A 26,793-nucleotide genomic window follows, 5' to 3' on the forward strand; every position below is an offset into this window, starting at 1 on the left:
TTGGTGAATATTTATTCATTCTGAAATTGATGCCTGCAAAAATGTTGGGACAGGGGCAATTTAAGACCAAGACCTTTGTTAAATGTTCAAATAATATCTTTCACAGGTGATGTAGTCATGCTTGGGTACAAATAGGAAACATCCAGGAAAGGCCTCATTCTTTATGAGCAAGGATGGGTCGAGGCTCGTCACTTTGCAAAAAAACCATCAGCTAATGGTCCAGTTGCTTAAGAACAATGTGCCTCAATGAGCAATTGCAAGGATTTTACGTATTTCACCCTCTACAGTGCATAATACCTTCAAAGATTCAAGGAATCCAGAAAAATCGCAAGGCCAAAAACCTTAACTACACACTGGTGACTTTTGACCCCTCAGATAGCCCTGTACTATATCACCACACAAGCTCGGCAATACTTTGGCAAACCATTGTCAGTAAAGACTGTTTGTTGCTGTATCTACAAATGCAAATTAACACTGTACTATGCACAGTGGAAGCAATATGCCACAATGTATGGAAATGCTGCCGACTTCTCTGGGCCTGAGCTCATCTGAAATGGCTTGATTTACAGTGGAAACATGCTTTGTGGTCTGACAGATTGACCTTTCAGATTGTCTGTGGAAATAATGGATGTTGTCGGCCAAAGAAGAAAAGGGCCATCGAGATTGTTACTGCTGAAAATGTGTGGCGCATTATGAGTGTAAAATACAATGCATACAACAGACGAACAGCATATAATGCCATATTCAAAACTGGATTAATTAGCATCTTCAGTCGCAAAACAAGTATTAAATGTTGTTAAAAGGAAAGGTGATGTTATACGGTAGTAAACATGCTCCTGTCTCTATTATTTTGCAAGTATCATATTTGGAATTAGCATATATTTACAAAAAAACAATGAAGTTTTTTAAGATAAAACATCGAATATTGTGTTTGGCATTGTTTTCTATTAAATACAGGTCAGACAGAATTTATAAAACATTTTGTTTTTATTATCATTTCACAAACTGTCCCAACGTATTTGGCATGGGGGTTTGTAGTATAAATTTATTATCAGATGTTTGTGAGGTAGTGGTGAAGTGAGGTGGATTACTGTGGAAGCAGCACTGATCCACTGCTAAAGTCAAAGGGCTTGTTATGCAAGACTGATCAAATTTCTAGTAGGGCACAGGACACACTGGCTATTTGCCTATAACCCTTATTTCAGCTCGTTTCAGTCTTCCGTGTTTTCACAGTGTTTACACAGGTGTAACTATTAAACATAAACCTCAAGGATTGTTTAATATTGGCCAAATACTCTGATTTATGGACTATGAACTATTTACTACAAGCTTTTAGTCTTTTAAAAAATTACCTACCATCTACACCTTTAAGAACTGACAGGCTGTTGCCTGGAATGCACTTAATTACATGGTGACTGAAAGCACAGCAATGCAAAGCATGCACACAATTACCACAACTAACACAAACTACATTTATATATTATAGCTCTAAAATAAAACTATAATAATAAGTACTGTTGACAACAAACAACAACTTTAACATCTAATCTCTGGAAAGGAAGACATGTTTTAAAACTACTAAACTTCAAAATGAGCTATTTTTAATTGAAGCACTTCACTTAAGATGAGAATCTAAATCATGATCAAACTACTCCACTACTCTACAGGTAGAAATATACAGATAACAATTTTAAATTACAAAATGTTACTAAGATACTTTAAGAAGGATTTGTATGGTTATGCCATCTCCGATTTCAGTGACTTCATTCTTTCTCGACAAGATGTTTTATTTACTTATTGTTTATTTGGTATTCCAGTGTATAATAAACACAACAAAACATTATCTACATTCTACATACCCACAAATAAAAACAAATACAGACATTAACTTTTGGCCCTCGAGTAGAAAAATGGCAGTTTATATCAGAGTACATTCAAGCTCTTACATTAGAAAACATTTTTGCTGTTGTACTCTTTGAAATTCTGCGCAAACAAAAACAAGAAGTACCTTAGGTCCAAGTTAATATAGGTGCTTAAAAAAGAGTTACGCCTTTAAGAAGGTCCAGTTGTACAGCAAATATACATAATTCTTTTCTCCAAAAGCGCAAGTAATCCCCTAAAAACCATGTAACATTAGCCCAGCGTTTAAGCTTGATGTTGAATTCAGTTTTTAGCATTGTTCGACCTTTAGTGTCAGTAGTGTGATGTGTAAATAACTTCAGCCGTTGAGATCCAGATATTCAGGTTCTGAGCTCACTACAGTGCAAAGCGCAAAGAGTACAAAGAAGTTCAAAATATTCACTCAGCAGATGAAAAAAGATCTACAATCTTAAGTAATGAAATCTTAATAAAAATACAATTAATAATACCAGCTGGCAGTAGTTTAAGAGTTATTCTGAGAACCAAGACATTATGTAAAACATTGAGTGCCCAAACTACAAGAATAGAGAAACAAACTTGTCAAGATTATGAAAGCAGTGGATAAAAGTTAAAGCTCACTGATGGGGACAGACTGAAAGGTAGTCACTGTAAAAAAAAAAAAAAACACTGAACAATAGCTTAAGAATCGCCTTCAGAACTCAGTTTTAGAATTGTCTATTTAATAAAAGGCCCAGTTGAATCTCAAACCATTTGTCATTAGCTTCATTAATGGATCAGATTCATTCTTACTTTCCCTCCAACAACTAATCTAGTATCTTCTGCTGATATCAGGCCAATATAGATACTGATATGCCACCTATGCCAATGTCCATTATTCTCCTATTAAATAGTTTAATAAATGACCTACATATGTATCACATTTTTCTACAAAACGTCTTGTGCATGAATACATTTTTAGTACATCAAAATAAAATTTTATTTAGGCATTTAAGTTTCCCAAAGTCTAAAAAGCTCAGGTGGTAAAACCATCCAACGTTATATGCAGGTACTAAGTTAGATATTAAAAAGGGTAATTTAGTCATATAAATTTCTACATAAAATAGTTTGGCATAATTTTATGTTTGAAACATGTGAAATAATAAAATAATGAGGCAAAATAGAGCAACTTTAAAAGTATTCAACTAATTGAAATCTTCTGTCTGTTATACAGACGTGGCACAAACAACAATAACAACTTTTATTCTGACACGATTTTAAGAAAGGGGTTCAAAGAGGCATTGAATCATTTTTTTTAGCACTGAGTGGTAAAATTGACTATTCTGTTAAAAATGAATTTGTACCATAACAAATTATATAAAACAAATATTAATACACTGAACAGATTCTTGTAGATACAAAAAATGACATCATATTCCTTCTAATAAATGTTTTGTTATAATTTTGAAAGCCTTGATCCAAAAACTGATATATTCAAATAATTTTTTGTGTCCACTGCTTTATCTACGGGCCCAGGCTTACACACTCTGCTACATTATCCAATGTGCTTTTGATGCTACTGCTAATTTTGGAAGTCAAATAATTAATAATTTAAATTAATTCAAATACTGACTTCACACAGCTGCTTTTTCTATCTCAATTTTCCAGAACTTCAGCTGAAAACACTAGTATTACTGTGGATGCATTTCATTTGGATTTCAATACAGGATATGGACATGAGCACCTATGAAGCTACTGATGGAAGCTGATCCGTGTATATTTTAAAAGTGGTGGCAAACGACTAATGGTAAAGATTCAAAAGGGCCTGTTCTTTGCAATGTGACACTCAATTCCATATTGATGTACACTACTGAAGTTCACACCTTAAAACCTTAAAAAAAAGAAAAAAAAACATCCTTTCAAATAAAGCTAAAAAAGTGTTATATGTTACTTGCGTTCAAAGACAAGTATACAATGTGCATAGTGTAATGAAGATAAAAGAAAGTTGAAAACCTTTCCACGTCAAAATGTAGTTAATGCAATGGGGGTTTTACTGCTTACTACATTCAGTTTGGTCAGATGTTATCCATGCATCTTTACAGAGGGCTTTTTTGAGTTGACACAACTTTCTTCTCTTGGATGACCACTTTCTGTGAGGAGGTTGGAACTCTGCTTATTTGGATGGAGCTTCCATTCAATCCCACAGTCCCGCTTTGTAACCCTGCACTGGAGGTCATGCCCCTCTGCAGTGATCCATGAACAACTCCTGATGGCCCGCCCTGCGCCTCCATATACAGCACGTTCTGAGAACCACCTGTGGCAACACCTCTTTGGAGGGATCCATGCATCACGGGGCCTGACTGCCCTTCCACTACCATTAGGCCTTGAGAGCCAGCAATTCCGCCTCTCTGCAGTGTCCCCTGGAGGACCTGCCCACCCTGTGCTCCCCTCTCCACCAGCAGTAGCTGCGAACCGGACAGGTTAGCCGACTGCAGCAGGCCTGTGTTCAGTGCCTGGGTGGATCCTCCACCCGTCTCCAGCAGCATCACTCTGTCACCCCTGCCTATCGTGCCTTGTGCAGGAACAGTGCCCTGGACTAGAACTCTCTCAGCCACTGGAGCACTGTTCAGCATGTACATGCTCTGTCCCAATCCAACAGTGGGCCTCTCGGCCAACAGCACGGTGCTGGAAACCTGCGGCTCCACCACATAGTACAGAGGCTGCTGCTGCATCATCAGAGTCTGAGCTGGCTGGACATCAATCAAAGTCTGGGTGGGCTTCACGTCGATCAGAGTCTGGGCGGGCTTCCTGTCAGCCACTACTGAGGCATGGCTGTTTGTAACCATCACATTCTCCTCCACGTGTATAGATGAAGATGGTGCAGGCCTAGCAGGAACGTTTACAGTGTTGACTAGGTTGGTTTCTATGGAGACTGGTTCTGAGCGTTCCACGATGGGTTTCGGAATAGAGGGAGGAGGGGCTGAGACCTCTGTTGTGAACTTTGTGCCTCCACATATCTCAGCGAGAGTGGTGAACTTGGGCCCGAGGTCGTTGAGGAACTCCAGATCGTTGTTCGATTCAAGGAGACTGCAGCAGCCAACTGAACCAACTGGTGACCCCTGACCTTCATAGTCATATACCAGCAGAGAGTTTTTGGCCGTGACATCCAGCTCCTGACTCTTCTGCAGAAAGGGGAAAGATACATGCATGTTGAGCCCTGGATCCCAAAGCTTACTGTTAAATTACTAATCCTAAATCTTTAAGGGATTAAAGCACTTTATATTTTATGTTACTATATGTAACCTAACCTCTGATTGTGAATTTACAGCATTTCATGTACTTTACTGTATTAAGAGCTATAAAGGACTGCAGTGGAGAAGGGCACAGCACAGCAGAATTAGGTGTTTTGATAACTTATATATTTAAATATTTGAAAGCTAGGCTTGACAGGGACTTCATAACACATACATAAGCAGTGAAAAACAAATTTATAAAGCACTACTTGAGTATTTATGGACAGCTTATGGCAGTAGTCGTAAAGTGACATAAAAATGATTAAGTGAATGATTTTCTATTGATATAAAAGCCCTTAAACATAAATTGCCTAACACTGTGATTCCCAACAAAACTTCTAGGCAGAGGCCTTGCTATCAACATCATTAGTTCTATATATTTCATGAGTTAAGGTACAAAAGCACAATTTCTCCTAAGGATACCTAACTCTGTTTGCCATGTGTGCAGCACACTCTCCATAATAGAAACTGTTACTCACAATGATACAACTGTAATAATTTACACTTTACAGTTTCATACTTTTGTGCTCACACAGAAATACAGAACTAGATCTTTAACTTTCACTCAAGTAATATTTTATGAAAGATATTTATACTTTTACCTAACTGCAGTATTCGTGGAAATGTGTATAAAATTCACTTCAATTCAAGGGCATCAAAATCTTCCACAGAACTAGTATATTGTGTTCTTAACTAGGTCTCTGCCATTATTCGGGAATGATGGTGTGTGTAAATATTCAGGTATTGCTTTATAAATGTATTCTTCAATGCATGTTTAAGTCCCTATGTAGGTAGCCTAACCTTTAAATAAAGTGTTACTGTGTTCTAATACAGTTGAATTATTATTGATGAGCTGCATGTAAAGGAAGGCAAAACTGTGCCAGGAACCCTCTAAATGTGGAGTTCGCTCTCCTGCCAATCTCTGATCACTGCATTGTGGTTGCCTCCTAATTCATATCTACTTACATGTGAGTAGTACTGATTCAAGAAATCTTCTGAAAGAGCCATTCCATCATCGTCAAATTCCTCTCTCATCATTCCAAGACCAGAATTCATCCTCTGCTCCATGGAGGTCATCTCCATCTGATTGTGCCCATAGCCACCCCCTCTTGTTAAGGTAGACGCCAAGTAACCAGCTCCTGCTCCTGCCATACCAGCCCCAAAAGCACCAGCCCCATAGCTGCCTTTAGAGGCTATGTTGACCAATCCACCATCAACCTCTGGTGCACTGAGGTGCATGGGTACATCCTGTCAAAGGAATAACCAAAGGCAGTCAGAATAAGGGACTACATGAGTGCTTAAGCATTTTTTGCACTGCACATGACTTGAGATGTTAAACATAACATAGATGTACAGCATAATAGGAGAATTTTGACTTTCAAATGTTTGAAGGGGTTTAAATGCTGTTCAGGTAACCATGAAAATTCTTCAGTGACCATCTTTGGTTGTGATCAAGGTTTCATAAATTGAAAACTAACTTTTCCATTGCAATTAAAGTTTCTTCACCCATCAGTATGTTGTATATTATTCAGTGGTATGAATTAGCATTCAATATATTTCAAACTAATTCTGTAGCTAACTGTTTCACATTGCTGTTGTTGGGTACAATACATGATAGTAGTTAGGGGTTTTCAGGAGAGGACATGATACTCTTGCTAAAGACATTATTCATTAACTCTCCCTTTTTTTAAAGCTCATGAACAGCATGTCCACCGCTGGTACTTTTAGAATCATTTTCAAAAATCAGATTTTTTGTGTTTTTGTAGTAGGAATTTTGGGCACTATCTTGCATGCAACATCAATGATGCTTTCCATGTCAAAATAACCTGACATTTTTAAGCTATTGGTGACTTTTCTCTCTGATATCTTGTGATAAAATCTGCATGTACAATACTTGAATAGTCATTACAGTATCTGAACACTGGCCCTCCATGGTTAACTGTGTATTTGACAACTCAAACACACTCCTATTATATTGATCATATATCACATAACTAAGATTAACAGAACAGAATGGAAGATAAAGTTATAGGTTCTGGCTTTACCCGGTCTTCTCCCTGCCCTTCTGTATGGTAGGCGATCAAGTGCTCTTTGGTGTCAAAGGGCATGTCAGCGAAGGCTCCTCCCATAGCGGCTGCGCCACATTGACAGAAAAGCAGCAAAAGTGGGATAACTGTGGAGAGAAATGAATTTATTAGCTGATGGTAAAACATGGTAATCAGTGTCTACGTTATTGTTTATTTGCTCCATGGAAATACGTCGGTATACAGTTTTTAAAGTAAATACAAGTGTCCATACTCAAGGGTTCCGGTATCAATGTCAACTACCGTCACATCACTACATTTAGGCCAAACAACAACTCTATCACACAGAAATCATCAAGCAATATTGCCTCAGATCCTCTAACATCTATAAATATAAATAAAGCTTAGACCACTGAGAGGAAACAGACACAACACTGAACTCACGTAAGAGCAGAAGGAGTCCCAGGAGAAGCAGACCAATTCCAGCTTTGCCAAGCACTGAGCCCTTCTGTTGAGCCCCACGGGCACCACACAGACTATGATGATCACAGGTGCATACATCCAATTTTAGCACCTGCGGCTCTGGACATGCCTCCCCCTGCTGGTCACGCACCTCCACTGTCACTTCCTGAACACCCGGCCACAGACTTTCAAGAGTTCTCAAGATGGCCGTTGTCTCTAAAATAACATTGAAAACAGTAACATCAATGTAAAAATGAGGGATAGCTGATATTGAGGACTGCTAAATACAAGCTATCATTTGTTTTTCATTGGCTAAAGTCCTCTGCAGTAATTTTTGCTTACACTACACTATAACTCTAGGTCAAACAACTATCGCTACATACCATTTAAGTGCTCCACGCTCCATTTTCCCTTGGTCTTTTCAGGAACTACACTGAAAGTGAAAGGAGCTCCATTGGGAGGAGCATCTTCGTCTACCGCAGTGACATATATAGCTTCCTGGTTGGTGCACATGGTCTGTGCCTGGCTCGTCAGAGTAGGGCAGTGGTCATTAAAGTCCTCCACCTGGATGGCAATGGTGCCTGTAGCTGTCGTATAGGGGGCGTCTGTAAAAAAGAGATACATTTTCAGCTTCACTAAGTTTGGCTGAATGATTCTGAAAGTGGTTTCCACACATTTATAATGGATCAAAATGACAAACTGTTTAATCAAAGCGCAAAGACATTATTATCTAATATCTTTATTGCCATTAATCTGTATGTTGCTGTACTGGTGATAAATTGCGCTCCCTTCAGAACAAGTAATGTAGTAATTCCTGCAGTAACCTGTTGCCAGTATTATTAACAGTTCAGCAGTGCAAGTAGGCTCCCCCTAGTGATTATACAACAGCATTGCATAACAGAAGTCTTTTTTAAATCTCCAAATACAATGTAGACTGTGAGAAAGTGGATACACATTCTATTTAGACAGCTTGTCTGATTTGTATGTAAATCACTTCTGTAAGCATTTAATCAAATAAAGAATATCATTTTCACTGATACACCATGCTGTTAATGTTAATTCATGGTGCCCCCTACAGGACAGGTTGTATCAGTGCAATAACCAACAAAACTGTAGCAGTGCTGCTATATACTCACTAGGGGGAGGTATAGGTCTTTAGCTTACTTTATCTACCTACTAGGTTTTGTTGGTTATGGCACTGATACACCATGCTGTTAACGTTATTTCATGGTGCCCCCTACAGGACAGGTTGTATCAGTGCAATAACCAACAAAACTTAGTAGGTAGATAAAGTAAGCTAAAGACCTATACCTCCCCCTAGTGAGTATATAGCTGCACTGCTACAGTTTTCAATGTAGCAAGAGAGACTAAACATATTTTACATCACATTATCAGTTCTATATTCTCTGCCCTTTGTAAATCCTACCTAAAAACTAAAAAAATAAATGGATAAAGCATATCTGTATATATTTAAAGACACAAAAGGCTAAAACTAAAATAACTAAGAAACTTTTTTTGCCTTATTACTGTACACAAAGGGCTTACTTACCTTGACTGATGCAAAGGATATTGGCTATGTACGTCCCATTGACCAAGTATGGGGATTCCCGATCTGGAAGTTTGTTTAGTCTAATATCAGCTGTTTTCTCATCAATGGTCAGCCAGTTGTCTGGGTCAGAGCCTTTGGCATATCTGAAAAAAAGGGAAAAACTCTGTATTTGTTTCGTATATAAATCTCGCATGAACTAGTCATTCTTCAAATTGTGGAAAGAAAATATAAATGCACACTAACCTGACGTTCTTAGAAGGTAGCCCTGTATCCCCATCGAGAGCAGGGTAGTTAGCAATGACTTTTTTTATATCAACCGTCTTGCCGTCTTCAGAAAGGGGGACTGCCTTTACTTTGGGGCTGAAGCGTGGGCCCTCAGGCTGGTTCTTTACGTTGATGTTCACACTGTAGACTTTACCATTTCCAAGGCTACCTGGGCTTCCTGGTCTTAGTACAGTAGACCCTCCACTGGTCCCACTTGATCCTAAACTTCCTCCTCCACTACCAGTACCACTACCACTACCAGTACCACTACCACTACCACTACCAGCACCAGTACCAGCACCAGTTCCAGCTCCTGTGCCTCCTCCACCTCCTGTGCCTGCTCCTGGGATCACGAGTCCGATTGTCCCTGCACTTCCTGTCACTGAAGGATGGTAAGGAGCCACGTTGGACACTGCAATGCCCAGATTCATGTCTTTGACCTCCTCATAATCCACAGCCTGAAAGCAGAGGACACGCGTCACTTCATCTGCACATCCTACTACAGATGCTGCAATACTGTTTGATGTAATAAAAGATCAAAGCAAAGAGACGTTCGTAATGTAGTTAATTACAGAGTTGCTGCACAGTAAAAAAAAATAAAAAATTCTATACTTTAATGCCTTTCAAAGACCCCAACAACGCCATATCAGTACCACTTGAACCGCACAACAGCGCAGAAACTCAAATATGACATATTAATGTCGGTTTTATTTTTTTGGTTGAAAAAGCATGGATATTGCTTTCAGACTGCATGTTTCTTGCAGTGTGTTTGACATTGTTATCAGTTTTGCCATCTTCTAGCCCTTCATCCTGACCACAGGACTGCTGACGGCTGGATAGCTTTGCCTGACTGACTGTTCTGAATTAGTTTAGTTAATTTATTCAACTAATAAAATTATTACAAATAATACAACAGTAAAAGTACTTATTTTTTAGTATGTACATAATGTAACATTTTGGACTAATCTGTTATGGCATGTGGAAAAAAATATGTCAACCTTGTCGAGCATCAAGACTCCCTCGTTGGTGTCTGGATCAGTGTAAATGCTGAAATGTCCCCCCTTCATTGCCTGACACGATGTCGAACTTGGTCAACCAGTTGTCGGTGCCCTCCATGTCCAGATCATTCGCTTTGATTCTCATCACCTCCACGCCATCTGTGTTCTCCTCAATACTGCCCTCATACTGCAGACAAGGAGAGAAATAAGTCTCTTTAGAGTACAATAACAGTCTCATTAATAGTCTCATTAACCTATATTTCTGCATCCAAAAGAACCACGAGCTAATTTCATAACACTGGAAGAGCACAATCAACATTCACAGTAAACAGTGATAAAACAGTAATAAAAACTTACAGTTTCTTTCTCTAGTGTTGGGATATTATCATTTTCGTCCAGGATCTGGACTCCGAAAGATGCTGTTCCTGTGAGGCACCCTGAGGCCCCATTGAGATCTGAAGCTTTTACAGTAAGCGTGTAGTGATCAATACTCTGCACAGAGATGGGCATTTTAATGAGACACTGCTTTGACTTATGAGTAAAATATATCCACTTAATTAATACATAGTTTGCTGAATTACCACTTGTTAAACTGCAGGTTTTGTAAACTTTATTACAAATAAATATATATATATATATATATCACAAGCTACACGAACAATAGTAATTGCACTAATTATCATTTTGTTCTAATTCAAATGAGACATTAAATTAAAATTAAGGACATGCTGGGATCTTTCACAAAGCTGCACTAAAAAACTAAAAGCAGCTATGGTGAAAAGGTGAAAGGCCACTGTCTTTCATGATTTGCGTGGTGTATGATTCCTTACCTCTCTGTCTAGGTTAGGATCACTAACCAGCACTTCTCCTTTGGAATTGATCTTGAACATCATCCTCCCTGGAGGGTCCTGTTTTATGATGTCATAGCGGATCTGAGAGTTGGGGTTCCCAGGTTCATCAGCATCAGTGGCTACTACCTTCATTACAACGGTATCTAGAGAATTTAAAGACAGAGTCATTAGCATTACTAACAATGGCTATGCGTATACATGAACATACCATACTCTCACCTAGCGCTGGGCAATATATCACCCACTGTTATTTCGGTATCGGTGTCACACAAAAATATAAATATTTAGTTTTAGTAGTAGTGATAGATAACAAGTACTACAACTATGTACAACAACCAATACTCTATTCCATTTAATAGCAGTGTCCCTGTTTCCAAGATGATGAACTATACAATATGTAAGTATATATTTATAAAATACTATGATACTGAATTTTATCAGTGTCATCTCACCAACACTCATCTTGTCATCCCCTTAAATTTCCAATAAATATCTTTCGCAATACCAAGGTATGTTGTATGTTGGCAATATTATTGAGAGGGTAATGAGTTAGGGACTTGCCTGTAGCGCTGAGTTCTTTCACAAAGCCTGGGGAGATGGTGGCAGGAAAGATGGGTGCATTGTCATTCTGATCTTTCACTTTTATTCTAAGCTGAATGTCATTCTCTGCCACTGTGCCATTAGTGAACGTAGCAATTCCAGAGAGCTGTGAGGGTGAAGAAAGGTTAATATTGTAAATTAACAATATTATCAGAAGACTCTGATTCATAAAGAGACCATTCTCATGGAATTCACTTTTTTTAAATAAAAGAGTTTAGCGTAGTAGTATATAAACATTGTTAAAGTCTCAAAATGTACAGTTCACCCTGTCCAATAAACTGAAGAAACCATGTGTTTCTAATTTTTTTAATGTCAAGAAAACCACTGCATTAACATTTATTAATCTTTTCAGCCCCACCAACTAATGGTGAATTTTCAATGTTTCAGCCTGGACTGCTTTTAAAATGAAGCACAATAAAAGGGCAACCAATCAGAACAGATATCCTTTACGTATCAGTCTTGACGGCATAGTAATAAAAACCCACACAGTGGATTTTAGCCAAAAAAACAAACAAACAAAAAAAAAACAACAAACAAAAAACAACAAGAAAAATGTAGGATATGGGCCTTTTGCTCTAAATAGACCTACATTGTACTGCGAAATCATCTCTCGGTCCAGGATGCCGGTTATCCGAACAAAACCACTGTCAGGGTTCACAACAAACAGGTTGAAGGGTGCCTGGTCTGCTCCAACGCCCCTTAAGGCATAGGTTATTAAGTTCTTTTCATTGTCATCTTTGTCCGAGCGAATCTGAAACATACATATCATACATAAGTTATCAAGAAAACCTAGAATCTCAAAAGCAGTAACTTTACAGCAGAGGGAAATAACATTTTTAAATTTCAGTTAATGTAACTTAAAAAAATGGAAAGGTTTGCTTTTGAAATCATCTGGTCGACCATTTATCACAAAATGTTTGCACAGTGTAAATGGCAGCTGGCATTTTTGAATGGTAAAAAATGTTTTTAGGCCAAAGAGAAGAAAGCCAGATTTTGATAATGAGAGCATTCTCACTCTAGCAATGAATTCCTTTTTGGTGTGGTCCACATTCTCCTCCAGAACTTGTGGAGGAACGATCCATTCCCTCTTCTGCCGGTGAAGGGCTATAGAAAAGTCTGCTCTGGCCTCAGCTTCCAACACGCACTAGAAAAAGATGAGAGAGAGAGAGAGTTTAGCTATTAAACTTACAAGCATTTTGCATGGTAGCCTAAGCATGAACCTACAATGGGATCGTTCTTCTGTCTTGTCTTTTATATCACAAGTCTTCTCTTTTCTGTTGTTCTATGCAATAACATGTATCGACTGTTCAGTGTCTACTAAACATGAACTACTAGAATTGATGTTAATCATATTGAAAATATAGATTTCAGGTGAATCAAAGTACAACAGCACCGATCGTTTTCAACACCAACAGGGAAAGGCACAACACAGTAACACGGAAGGCACAAAATGGTGGACAAATCAAGGGCCTGTCTGAACAGCCATCTGCTTGACAGGATAGTACCTATCGCAACATTGTGCTCCTGTCAACCAAACATCTCCCTCAGCCAATACAGCACAAAGCAGTGACAAGCCAGCCCGCTTCAGTGATTAAAGCCATATTCAAGAACCGCTGAAACAGCGCAATGGCAGCACCACAATTAAATGGTTTTACTATTGCAAAGCACAGTACACAGACATTTCACACTGTAACTGGTACTCTGTCTGTCGGAAGTCGATGCTGATGTATTGCCAAAGACTGTCACAGCAGTTACAGAGATTCCTCCACACTGTAAGAAATGATTCGATGTTTTAACTTCAAATAGTAAGTAATATGGTTGCTTTGTTGTTTTACATTATTTTAAATTCAATTAACTCAAAATTTTTTAGGCATGTACAGGAAAACAAAAAAAGTTTAAGCATCGAATCATTTTTAACAGTGGGTGTTTAAAGGTGACTGTCACTGACAAATAAAGTACTTGTGATGTTTGTCCTGATGTTCTGCATTAACCGAACACAACATTTCGGAATGAAACATATTTCATGTTTCTACAAAACAAACAACGTCTATTTCAAACATTGTCTATTCTGACTGCTTTCTGTATAATAGCACAGTAAATATGAGATGTCTAATTCTGATATAATACTTAAATGGTCATCAGGCTGTGTCAAGTGTGTTAGATTAGGAAAAGGCTACAGCATTTTTTGTATTCTTCATTTTAAACCAACTTTCCTACAGCTAATATTCACACAGGACATCTTTCTGGCCTTCCTTGTATCAGGCTAACTACCAGACATTCCCATCTGATTCAAGATGATTGCAATCACACGAGCACAGAGTGGTGAGTGAAAAACTAGCTGTAGACAAGCTTGTGCACACATCTTAGTAGGAGGTGTCTCCTACTGAAACACAAATATGACTGTAGGACTGAACAAGTACATCAGGAACTGCCATAAAACTAAGTAGGGACACAATTGTCTATTGCCAAACTACTTTCTTGTTCTAACATGTTTGCAATGCACTTTTTGCCTTTGTAGAAAACTGAATTACCTCAATTATTGGGAATTATGACTTCTCATTTATTCAATATATGATCAAAAAACGGTTGTTTCCAACTCCAGTTCCTGGGACAACATGCTCCGCACACTATTTTACTTTTCCTAACCTTAAAGGGGAATTCTATCAATTCTTTAATTGTATGCATAATTCAAACATTAAGATAAAAACAAAGTCAATCATGGTGGTTTGATGTGAAACAGTTCATTTGTAGAGAAACACAAAGACTAAAATTTCTTTACAGTGGAGGTGATAGGAACCAGGGGTCGCAATGTCTACAACACAAATATAGCCACTTCATTTACTCTCCAAAAGCACTGGTGAATCTAAATGTCTACACGTCTGCTGAGCGTTTACCTGTAATGTGTTGAGAATGAGAAAATAGTGGTAAATTGGAAAAAAAAGGTTTCTTTGGGGACCATGTTGCCTTTTAACACCCTACATGTATCTCGCTACCATTAATGGATTTGAAAAAGTACATTGTAGTCCAAAGGACTGTCTCAAAACAATCCTAAAACAATCCTAAGACATTAGGCAGCATATTCATAACCTTTTTTTTGTAATACAGCTTTTTTTCGAGACATTAAACTCTTCAGACGTCTGGTTCCTATCACCCCCACTGCGAACAATTCCGACTTAGGAAGATTCTCCAGAATCACATTAAACCACTCCAAATGACTTAACAATTGACTTATAGAGAAGTCAGGAAAAAAATGGAAATCCCCTTTCACCCCTATCCTCACAGCTTGATGGTTACCTGCTGCTGAATCAGGTAATCATGTTGATATTTTCCACTGTTGTTGGAATTGTTGTTGGGAAAACAGCAATGTGAAATTCATTAGGCCCTTAAACTGGGAATGGGAGCCACTTCCATACACCCTACCAAAAATGTAGGTTATGAAAGTATCTTCCAAATCAACAGTACAGGATGCTTCGTGTCTTTTCGAAAGCCGTGCCACGAAAGCGATCTCAGCCAACTCCTTCTACCAAACCACATCATGTGAACAGTTTGTAAAAGTGAAGAAATGACAAAGACTGGAATGTGAGACTCTATTCCACCCTAATCAAGTGGAAAAGCCCATTTTACAGCAATGTTTTTACCTGGCCTTGTTGCTATGAGACTGAACCAAACAATTTACTTGGAGTCGCAAAGAGCTAAAAATGAACATGTAGCCTTTGGGCACACTGGCCGAACTAGCTAGAGTCGGGGTCTCGAAACCACAGTCCACAGCACGGGTCAGAACAATACACACACACATACACACGGTGAACATACAGATGCAACGACTACTCTGGGACACTGACTAACGTTAGTCTAGACAGTGTAGCTGTAGGCGACCATTTATTTTACAAGACTGCGCTATGCGTTAACACAACTTTACACGTCTGTTGGTTCAAAGACAAACGGCTCTCTGAACGCGCTCAGTAATAAGGTGGTAACCTGAGCGGCCGCTTCGGGCACTCAGAGCTTATCGTGGGGAGTTTTACAGCCGAAAGAAACACGGAAACGTCTCCTAAGAAAATTCGAAACTAAGTCACTCACTGATAAAGCGAAGCAGAAGAGACTGAGAGCTGCTGTCGACAGAGACCGGGCCATGTCCGGAAGAGCGGGGTTCCTGCGCCCTCGAGCTGCCGTGCACGAGCACTTTAGTCCGAGTAGAGTCGAGTCCAACCGTCAAACACCGAGAGAAAGAAAGAATTGAAGATAAATGAAGGAGGTCTACTCTTTCTCCATCATCACACACACACCCTCACCCTGGGCTGGGAACTGCACGTCACGGGCGTGTATGTGTGAGAGAGAGAGAGAAGGTGAGAGAGTGAGAGAGAGAGAGACAGACAGACAGACAGGATCAGGTGATTTCCGTAAACATCGTAACGAACTTTCTGGTTTTGGTTACATGAATGCACATAAAATGTTGGATACAGGTTAAAATGACTTTTTAAAACTGATTAAACTGCAGAACATAACCATATACCACTGCAATTATGGGACAGCCCAAAATCACCATATTAAAGCTAGATACAGATATTTTATGTATTTTTTGTGATCATTTGAATAATAATAATAATATTAATAATAATAATAATAATAACTGTATTTTAAGTTAAAGTACAGTTCCCTTCACTTTTCACAAAATAAAAAACAACAACAGTCAATCTGAAAAAGCTAATGAAACATAAACTGAACTCTAATCATGGTGTCAATATATCTTTTTAAAAACTTTACTGTGATGTATTCCTTTGGTAATCAAGTACTTTATACAGATTTAACATGTTATTTGTATTTCATTTAACAGGAGTTAACCAGCTAAGCAGTGTCTCACACTGTCAAATACATAGCCATTCAAAGGCACTTGGTGAGAGAGAGATATTCATTAAAGCAGAGAGAGAGGAGTCAGGCTGTGTTCTGCAGTGAGCTGACAGAACTAAAGGTTTCTGATAGTGTAGTGTCATCTACAAGGTGAGACAGAGGTTTAAAAGTACCTTTATCTTTATTTTTGACTACATCTCCTGCATCCCAGCCGCATAAAAATGATTTTGTACAGGTAAACTGTGGGGGTTGCCACCTGTGACCAACATAACATCCATAATGCTCATAGTGGTAACTCTTTTTGGCCAAACAAAAGGGAAAAGTGTTTTTCCTAAGATTGCCTCAAACGTCTGTCAATATTATGGACGATCACTGATTTCTGAATTATTTCTCCTGAACCCCCTTAAGAAAAAGAGATTAACCTCAGCGTTTCCTTGTAAGTTCTGGTGAAAAGGACTCTTTCTACATGACAGACTGCTGAAGGAGGTCTGAGATACAGCAGAGAGCTGAAAAAAAATGATGAGATTACTTTCCCTATGTAAATATTATTCAGCTAAGTTTGGGGTGAGAAGAGTCAGACACTAAATAGTTAAGCAATCTATGAGACGGTTGAGAGACGGTGAGAAAATCTGAGGGTTGTTTCGCAAGAGGCAAATTTTAGAAACAGGAGAAAATAACTTTCACATGAATCTATCTATCTATCTATCTATATATATATATATATATATATATATAGATAGATAGATAGATAGAGATAGAGAGATAGAGAGAGAGAGAGAGAGAGAGAGAGAGAGAGAGAGAGAGAGAGAGAGAGAGAGAGAGAGGCGCAGTGGGTAGCGCTGTCGCCTCACAGCAAGAATGGCCTGGGTTTGATTCCCGGCCGGGCGACCAGGGTCATTTCTGTGTGGAGTTTGCATGTTCTCCCTGTGTCTGCGTGGGTTTCCTCCGGTTTCCTCCCACAGTCCAAAAACATGCAGTTAGGCCAATTGGACATGCTAAATTGCCCCTAGGTATGACTGAGTGTGTGACTGTGTATGTCTGCCCTGCGATGGACTGGCGACCTGTCCAGGGTGTATCCTGCCTTCCGCCCAATGACAGCTGGGATAGGCTCCAGCACCCCACCGCGACCCAGTAGGATAAGCGGTTTAGATGATGTATGTATATATATATATATATGTATGTATTTACAAATATATTAGATATAATATAGAAAAATCTCTCTCTCTCACACACACACACATTCACACACACATATCTATATATGTATATATCGCTGCTGTCGGAAGAAAATCCGCATATCTCCATGTTTGTTGTTTTTGACATAATTTGAAAATACCTGTGGTCTTATACATTGTGTGTAAATTTCATGATGAATAAACAAACAGAAATTACCCAAAATTCCTTGGAAAGTCTGGTTCCATTGACTTACATCAAAAGTAGAGTATGTTTTTTCTCGTTTTGGAGATACGAGATTTTGATATTACAGTGATTTTATATATATATATATATATATATATATATATATATATATATATATATATATATATATATACATACACATACACATTGCATTATTTATCTTTTTTTGTCTATGTTTTGTCTACATTACTTAAATTTACGTTGATACTTGCACCTAGAGAAATTCCTTCCTTCTCTGAGAAATACTGATGTCTAGGATTAGTAAATGAGATTAAAAGATCTTATTTAGAATATTTCTTTCCTGTGAGAATTATGCTTAAACACTCTACTACCCCTCTACTCTTGTCCCTCCATCCAGCATATTCTGCTGATATCATCGTTACCGACAAGGAATCTCTACCATAAACAGTTGATAAAAGGTAGTTCAGGCATAAACATTGGATAACATTTTCATTCATGCGGACTTCTATTTGGATGAGGTTTTGATGCCATTTGCCCTGAAGAAATTTCTATTTAAGCATTTAATCTGCCAGCATCTGCCCACAGATGCTGTTTTTTTTCTTTCAAAAGGGTGAAATGGAAAAAGAACAAGTCATCTTTACATGTGAATTTCATCGCAGCTTGGTTTGGCACAGTGTTGCACACATAAGCAGGTAATGTGAAACTGTAGTTAAGCTATTTTTTAATACCTTCGGACACACCCCAAACATAAAAGGCAGGTCCCGCGCTGCCTGCGTGGTGTTTCATTTTCAGTGTATGCTGTTTGTCAGGGGTTTTTCCTAATTATATTATAGTTTGATCTATGAGTAACAATGTTCTTAGAAATATAGCTGTGTATACTAGGGTTGCACCAATCATGAAGTTTCATGGCTGACTGTGATTCTGATTTCTTCACAGTAAAATTGGCCGACGATCGATTTTTATTAGCCTTTTTTATTTTGAACTGAACACATGGAAAACCCTAGCACATATTCAATACTTTCAATGAGACAAAGCAGCAATATAAACAACATTATTTACACTTTAATGGGCCAAACTGTCATTTTAACTTCTTAAATGCAAGTTACCTATTTAAATAACTTCAATCAAATAAAGTGCTACACTGAAAGTAAGAGGCAACTGGCTATTTAGCACAATGAGTAATGATCAGATCAGTTAAATAAAAATAAATGACACTGCATATTTGATGCAAAAATCAGCTGTTTCCAGTCCTGGCCTATCCCGTGTGTACATCCCTACTGTGCAGTAGTGTGCAAATGTCAGTGACCACCTTTCATATAATTAATTCATGGTCAAAATGGCCATTAAGTACAAGTTATTCACTTTTCAGCATAAAGAAAAAAAATCAAAAAACACACATTTCACTTAAAATTACACAAAAGCCTCAACAACTAAAAATAACATCAATAATAATAGTATTTTCAGTATTTAGTGTCTCTGCACTTTGCCTTCCATTCTTTTTAGGAGACTTGCATTCAGTTTTTCAAAGAAATCTGCAGAAATATTTTCCACACCTCCAAAGTTTTAGAAGTCTTAGAAGTTAGATGCATTTTCTTCAAGTACTTTGGGGTGGTCAGTCCTTGTTCTTTGTTTGATTTGCAATTTTTTTTTATTGTCTGTTTTCTCAGTAACGGCTTCTTGACAGCTGCAAATCCTTTCAGACATGGTTTATCTGATGGAGACAGCTTTGGTGGTCTGCCAGGCCTTGTATGATTGTAGAGTCCAATTTTTTCTATGACTTTTAAACGTTTGTTTCACTTATTTTCCTTTGACTTCTTCCTTCCTCATGCAAGCAGATAGGAAGAAAGTGTTTTATCTAATCTCCTGAGAAATATCTCCTGAAATGACCATTTTGACTGGAAACTAAATCTCTGATTTCTGCATAGGACTGTGTACTGCAGTCATGAGCAACTGCTGTGTGATATACTTTCAGAAGTTGGGCCTGTTATATTCGGAAACACGCTGTCATGCTGTCTTCATTAGCGTGAGTTACTGCGTTTAGGGTGATAATCTTCTTGCAGGCCTGAACTTTATCCTGCACTCCAAGGATGATTTTAGTTTCATGCCTCTTTAGCCAGGAGCTCACAGTTCTAAAAACACATACTCCCTAAAGCGTGTGCCTACACATTTGCAAAAATGTACATACAAATATCTGGCAAGTCAAAGGAATGCATAATGATATTCACTCCCAACAGAGTTCATCATTAACTACTACCTTATCAAGACTACTAGGCCAACGGAGTCTTAGTGAGGAAAGTCCAGCTCAGCGTTTAAACACTGAAACTGGACACTGTGTTATTGTTAGGTAATATTACATAACACTACTCTCTGATGTCTTGTTGCTAGAGGAATGGATCAAACTTTGAACTTTATTAACATGGGTTCTAGAAAGACTCAAAGGGTGTGTGTGTGTGACAAGGAGTGTGAAAGAGAGTGTGAGAGGGTGAGGCTCTGGGTGTGGCTCTCTGCTGTCTGCTGGAGGGACTGGGTTGGAAAGAGAGAGAAAAAAAGGGGGGGGGCAGCTCAAGGGGAGAGAGAAAAAATGAGTCAACTTATCCTGCCCTGCCTGTAGGCATGCTGAAACAGACGTTTTTTTTTGCCTCTCTGCATTCCCTCACCACTCTCTCTCTCTTTCTCTGTCTCCCTACTTTGTTTTACCTTGCAGTGCTTAAGTTCTTTAACGGAATGTTCCAGCATTTTTAACATAATCTCTATATACTACATCTGCAGCATGCGGTCGCTTATGGAGATGATTTCCCTGCACAGTCAAAGCACTTACAATAGAACACTTACAATAGAACCCAATGGGGAGCTGCTCTAGTGCCTGCACATTGGCTTCTATTATAATTGTGTTTGAGGCAACAGGTTTTCTGCTCTTTTACAGAAACACATACAGGAAAACACGTTAAAATGATTGAAATCATAAAATCGTAAGCACAAGTTTGAACATCTCTTGTCAAATTACACATTTTCATGAGATTTTTGTTTATTTATTCATTTTTGGACAATACAGATAAACATTACATAAAATGCAGCACACGTAATATATATAAGGCTTCTAGCTAAATATAATTTGTAGCCCCTGAACGTGGTTAGGGTTTTTCTGCAAATTTTAGTGCACAGTTTTGAGTGTAACATATTGGAAAAATGAAACATCTGTTATAAAATGTGCCATAACTTTTGCACAAGCCACATTTTAATCTGTTATTTTTTCCAGTATTAATTAATTAATTAATTAGTTAAATTTTGCAAATAATAAATGTGCAGAAGTGCGTTTGCTGTAGAGAATGTGCTCACTTTTTTCACTTAGGAAATCAGCAAAACATGTTATATGACCAGGGAACCAAAACGTTTGTACACAACTGCATGTCTGTGGTAATCAATCATACGCTACATATGCAGCAGATATTCATTAGGTTAAAAAAAAGCACTGAAATACTCCTTTATGTACTCTTGTAACTGTAACCCTTACAAAGACCTTCACACTTTGTAGTTGGGGGTCTACTTAGGGAGGACACACTGAATGTGACCTGCATGTTAATTAGACTTTTACCACTAACTGAGATACAATATAAATCAGTTCCCAAGTCTTGACTTGTGGACAGGGGATGGCAAGGAAATTAAAGAAGAAAAAACAAAGCAGACAAAGTAGAGACACATCAAGCAAACCAGTCTGGCAGGAAACTCCCTTGATTTAGCAGTAAACTCACACAAATGCTCCCAGGTCTGCTATCACTGCCAATGTACAAACATGTCTTTCACGCATTCACAGCGCAGAGGTGACTCACTGAGAGATTACCGACTGAAAGAATGGAGGAACAGAAAGGGAGGCAGAAAGGGAGGGTGTGGCAGGTGATTTGTTTTCTGTTGTGTGTCCAAGGGTGGGGCTATAAACCAGACAGCGCCCTGTTCCCCTGCGGCGCATGTCAATCACCAAGATTCCCACTCCTCACTGCATAGCGCTACGGAGACGAATTCTGTAATAGTGTGTTTTACCAACAGTACTGGAGCTCTGAGAAGACATGAACTTGTTTAAAAATGAGCCTTGTCAGTTTACATTGAGTATCAAACCTGCTGATGAGCAATTTTGGTGTTAAGATTTAAAAATGGATTTGATTCACCGCTGGCAAGGCAGAGCAGGTGACATAGTTAAGAACGGAACTTGAGAGCAGAACAGAACACTTCCCGCAGCTTTTATAGCTATATAACCCTTTATGGAAAAGTCACATGAATTTCACATGAACAAACATGATTTGTGTACATTTCACATACGAAAAATATTTTATCAGATGCAAAAGAACAGGTGTGAAAAAAGTGACTTTTCTTTAAGGGAAGGTACAGGTGTATGCAAAGGTTTGAACACCCCTTGAGAAACACTGTGTTGACTTGAAAGTTGAAGTAAAAATAAATTAACACATTCTCCACGGGGAACAAACTTAAATTTGGCATTTTTTCTGCAAACTTTAGTGCACAATTTCTATTTAAGTTTAAGAGTTTAAAATAAAACAGCACATATAAACAACACATATTTTTGTATGCAATGTGTTAAATTCAGCAAATAAAACAGTGCAGTGGCACTTGCTTTCCATAAAAGGGACTAAAAAGGGACTAAAAAAAGAGAACTCCTGCCCTTAATCAGTGGTTCCCAACCCTGCTCTTGGAGTAGCCCTGCCCTGGATATTTTTTCCCTGCTCTAACACACCTAATCCAGTGGATCAGCTCATTAACAAGCCCTTACTGAGTTGAAGCTGTTCTGTTACACCAAGAAAACACTAAAATGTGCACAGCAGGGCGACTCCAGGACCAGAACTCAGAACCAGCTGGACACAATGTAGTTACTGTGGTTTGGCATTTAAGTGCTTAGCTGTATGCACATTACTGCCCCCTTCTGTTTCTTTTCTGCATGTTGTATCACTCAGTATGGAGAGCTAACAGGGCAGGTTGAGTTCCGCTTAGGAAAGGCAATATTTATCACAATAATATCACAATAATTCTATTCATTAATGTTTGAATAGAATCATAGAAAATGTGTCTGATGCAGTATTTAAATCATTTAACATAAATAAAGAGCTAATCAGCGATGTAAACCATATGAGGCACCAGAATGTAACTGCTGCAAATAGGAATGAGAAAATTTGAACAAGACGCGAGCAAATAGGGAGCCTTCAGCCTAATCATATCTATTTCACTAGTACAAAATATTTGTACTGAAGTACATCATTACATTTTTGGCTTATATTTCACTGCAAACTCACTGTGTTTATTATCAAAGCTTTGAGAATACATTTCTGTTAGCACATTACCAACTGAGTGCTAATCTTAGCTTACTGCACCAGCACTAGCTTCATGACCTATGGTTTTGGCAGGTGCTGAAAATAAATATAAGACGCAGAGCTACAAAAGCAAATGTATGTCAGTCCTTTTTATTGCAAATTTAAAAATCCATACATGAAGCAGGGGGACTGTTTTGTCCTGTTAACTGTACCTGTTGCATAGCCTATGGTTGTTTCAATGGTTATGCTAGCCTGTGGTGCCAGAACGTAACTGCTGCAGCATTTAAGGTGGTTTTTGCTGTTTCAGAGAACCAATAGGTCAATATTGTTTTGTTCCATTTGCTAATGTGTGTGATGTCAACTGTTTAGCTTCGTAGCAACAATTGTCAGTTTGCTAACCCACAAACGAGTTAATGTTAGTTACATTACTTGCTGTGTCGTTGTCCACTTTAACATTATATCATGGTATTTGTCCATACAGCGTAGGGTTTTATGGCCACAAAAATCTAAAAAAGTGTTGTTCGCTTTAGCAATGCGCATCCATGAATTTAGGGGGTAGAGTTTCTGAAGGAGCACTGTAGGGAGGGGTGTATTTGTTTTGCTGTTTAGTTCACATATTAACAAGCATTCTTCAGGAACACTTACTGTGCTTAATCACTTAATGTGGCATTCAGCTCCGCCTTTGATAGGCATCGGCTATAGCCCAATCATGCTGATCAGTATTGCCCCCAAAAACACTGATCGGCAAAATCCCTAGTAAGTAGTATGCAGCATGTGACCAACATGAATTTCGCCACTACACCAAAGATATCAAGATGACGTACCACTCCTGCAAAATATTCCAGTATGCAGCAAGAGCTTTCGTCATATACTGCAACCCATAATGCAACACGGTACGTCAGGAGTATGTTACCACTTACATATCCATCTAGTTTGCTCTGAACAGTTTAATAACCCTGTATTCAGTCTTTTATGGATACGTAAATGAAATAAGGAAATCGTTTGTCCTGCTACTGCTTTCACTGCTGGTCTTAGGGTGGGTTTACTTACTTTGTCTATTTAACAAAGTCAACATACTGCATAGATTATGTGGTTAAAACACTAACTTAATAAAGTTTGTCTCAACCAAACAATCCATTCAGCGTTGGCTGTTCAGGCTGACGTGTGGAGTCACACTGCTTATTATTCAGTCAAACTAGCTCATATTACCAATTACAAATGTAATGAAAATGAAATGACTCAGAAAGGAAAACAGGTATATCAATACAATATCAAATCCAAAACTGACAACTGACATTTTTAAAGTTTATTTGTGGCTTTGAAGATGGGTAAAAAAACAAGCCCTCCACTCTTCCATGGTATCTTTCAGAATTTAGCAGACCTCTTCATGACCAAAATTTATCCACACGTGTTGCTGAAGACTTCAACTGAAAAAACGACTAGCAACAATTGCTTAGTGGTGATTGGAGAGCTGAGGAAAATATGGCAGATTTTGAGATCAGTCTGATTGGCTCAGTTCCGGATGTTGGCAGTCTAGTTGTGCCCCTTTCCTGTAGTACAGCACCAGATTTTGTCGTATACTTCATGCTGTACTGTAGTATGACATTTCCAATGAACTCAGCATTTCAGATGTTTTATTGTGTTTTTAATGGTAATTCAATACAGACTCCACTACCTACTCCCTGATGAAGTGATTTAGGGTAACAAAAAATCCTAATTATTCTTTTATTGTTGTCAACCTTTTATGAAAGTGTGATTTACTCAATGTCATTGAGTTCAAGTTCAACTACTGAACAATAGCCTCTTAGCTAGCTAGTAATAATTAATGCTCCATTTGAATTTGCTGCCCCAATTCACTACCTAGGTCACAAAAATATAACCTCTACGTTAAAATAATGCATTACACGCCTATAGAAAAAGAGTTGTACCCTATGCCTGAAACACAAATGGCTTTAAATCTGGCAAATTTTCCATTATTTGGGGCGTAGAGTTTCCATTACCTACACAACGTGCTACAAAAGCAGTTTGGAGCCATCACCCCATAGAAAGTTAGCTAATGTAGTCCTCCTGTGAACTTTAGCAGCAACAAACAACTGACAAAAAGTATTTTTAATCACTTGCTCACACTTAAAAGAGGTGAGAGACCACAATAAGGACTTATATGAGCAATAAAACATGCAGCTACCTGCAGCTTCATCTCACTGTCAGCGGCCCTGTTGTTGTTTTTCAGCCTCCAATGAGTAATGCGCTTCAAAGTCATGGAGGGCAGAAAAATAACGCAGCTAATTGTTGCTCACTGTGGGATGAGGGGGGAGCGCAGTTTTGCTTAATATCCACTATGTGGGAAGACTAAAAAATTAATACATTTTAATAAATGAATAAAAAACTAATAAATGGTGGAGACCTAGCAAACTGCATAAGGTTCTGGTAAGACATGGTCCACGTTCATTCAGTGAAATTAATAACTGGAGGCTCAGCTATCTATAAAGGGGGCCTAAAGACTATTATATATGCCAAAAAATAGCCTGGCTTCATTGGTTGTGTGTTTGAAGGTCAGTGCAGAGCAGGGTCAAAGTTTAACAAACTTTTTTGCAGATGTGTAGCTCGTAGCTCTGCACACAGTGTCAAAAGAACAGCTCCATTAAAGGAGAATAGCTGACATGCACACTAAAAAACTTTTTGCTGCAATAGTGTGAACGGTTCTTTGACTTATTGTCATTTTTAGGGACAACTTTACAAAGAAACAAATCAGGATTGCTTTATCACCCAGTTCAACCTATCGCTTCTGTGGGGTCTGGGTGGCAAAGCGCTCCTCCACAAGTTCCTGATTGAGGAGGATTAGGTGTTGTTCTGAAGCAGCAGAATGTGTTTATGGGTCTCTCTGACCTCCACAGTAACGCTCTCATTTCCACAGCGCTGCCTCAGTTAACATTTTTGTGTCTTTCTTTTTGGCCCTGTTTCTAAAAAGAGCAATAAATCTCTCTTTCTTTGCCTCTTCTTATCCACCCGCACACCCAGCTTTCTGTTCCACTGCTCTCTCCCTCCCTCATTCACTCATTCACTCAGATGTTCTCAGTGTGTGTGTGTCTCTTTAATGGCACCGTTCAACACAAAACAACTCCAGCTCTCCATAGCAACAGCGGGGAGTGAAACTTGAGCAGAGAGATAAGAGGGAGGGACAGAGAGAGAGTGTGTGTGAGAGAGAGTTAGGCGTAGTTGAATATTTCTGAGGTACACAGTAACAAGTAATTTACAAACGTGTTTCCACACTAAATTTAAAATAAAAATGCTGTTTTTAAGGAAAAACTTTTTAAAAAGTAGAGGACAGTTTAGCACAGTTTGAAACAGAAACATT

At 38.5% G+C, this 26,793-nt stretch overlaps 1 protein-coding gene across 1 annotated transcript; it reads right to left on the minus strand.

Moving 5' to 3' along the window:
- Window positions 1-1,784: 1,784 nt before the first annotated feature.
- LOC118815487 (desmoglein-4-like) lies at window positions 1,785-16,237 on the minus strand. Its single transcript, XM_036581634.1, is given in 15 exon segments — window positions 1,785-5,039; window positions 6,117-6,398; window positions 7,196-7,323; window positions 7,619-7,852; window positions 8,020-8,241; window positions 9,186-9,328; window positions 9,429-9,907; window positions 10,448-10,501; window positions 10,503-10,634; window positions 10,805-10,939; window positions 11,278-11,441; window positions 11,860-12,004; window positions 12,488-12,649; window positions 12,914-13,042; window positions 15,979-16,237. Coding segments are annotated over 15 exon segments (3,549 nt in total). The 5' UTR covers window positions 16,033-16,237; the 3' UTR covers window positions 1,785-3,953.
- Between the last annotated feature and the right edge of the window lie 10,556 nt (window positions 16,238-26,793).

Source organism: Colossoma macropomum, unplaced genomic scaffold (genome assembly GCF_904425465.1).
Source record: "Colossoma macropomum unplaced genomic scaffold, Colossoma_macropomum, whole genome shotgun sequence".
NCBI classification, from domain to species: Eukaryota; Metazoa; Chordata; class Actinopteri; order Characiformes; family Serrasalmidae; genus Colossoma; species Colossoma macropomum.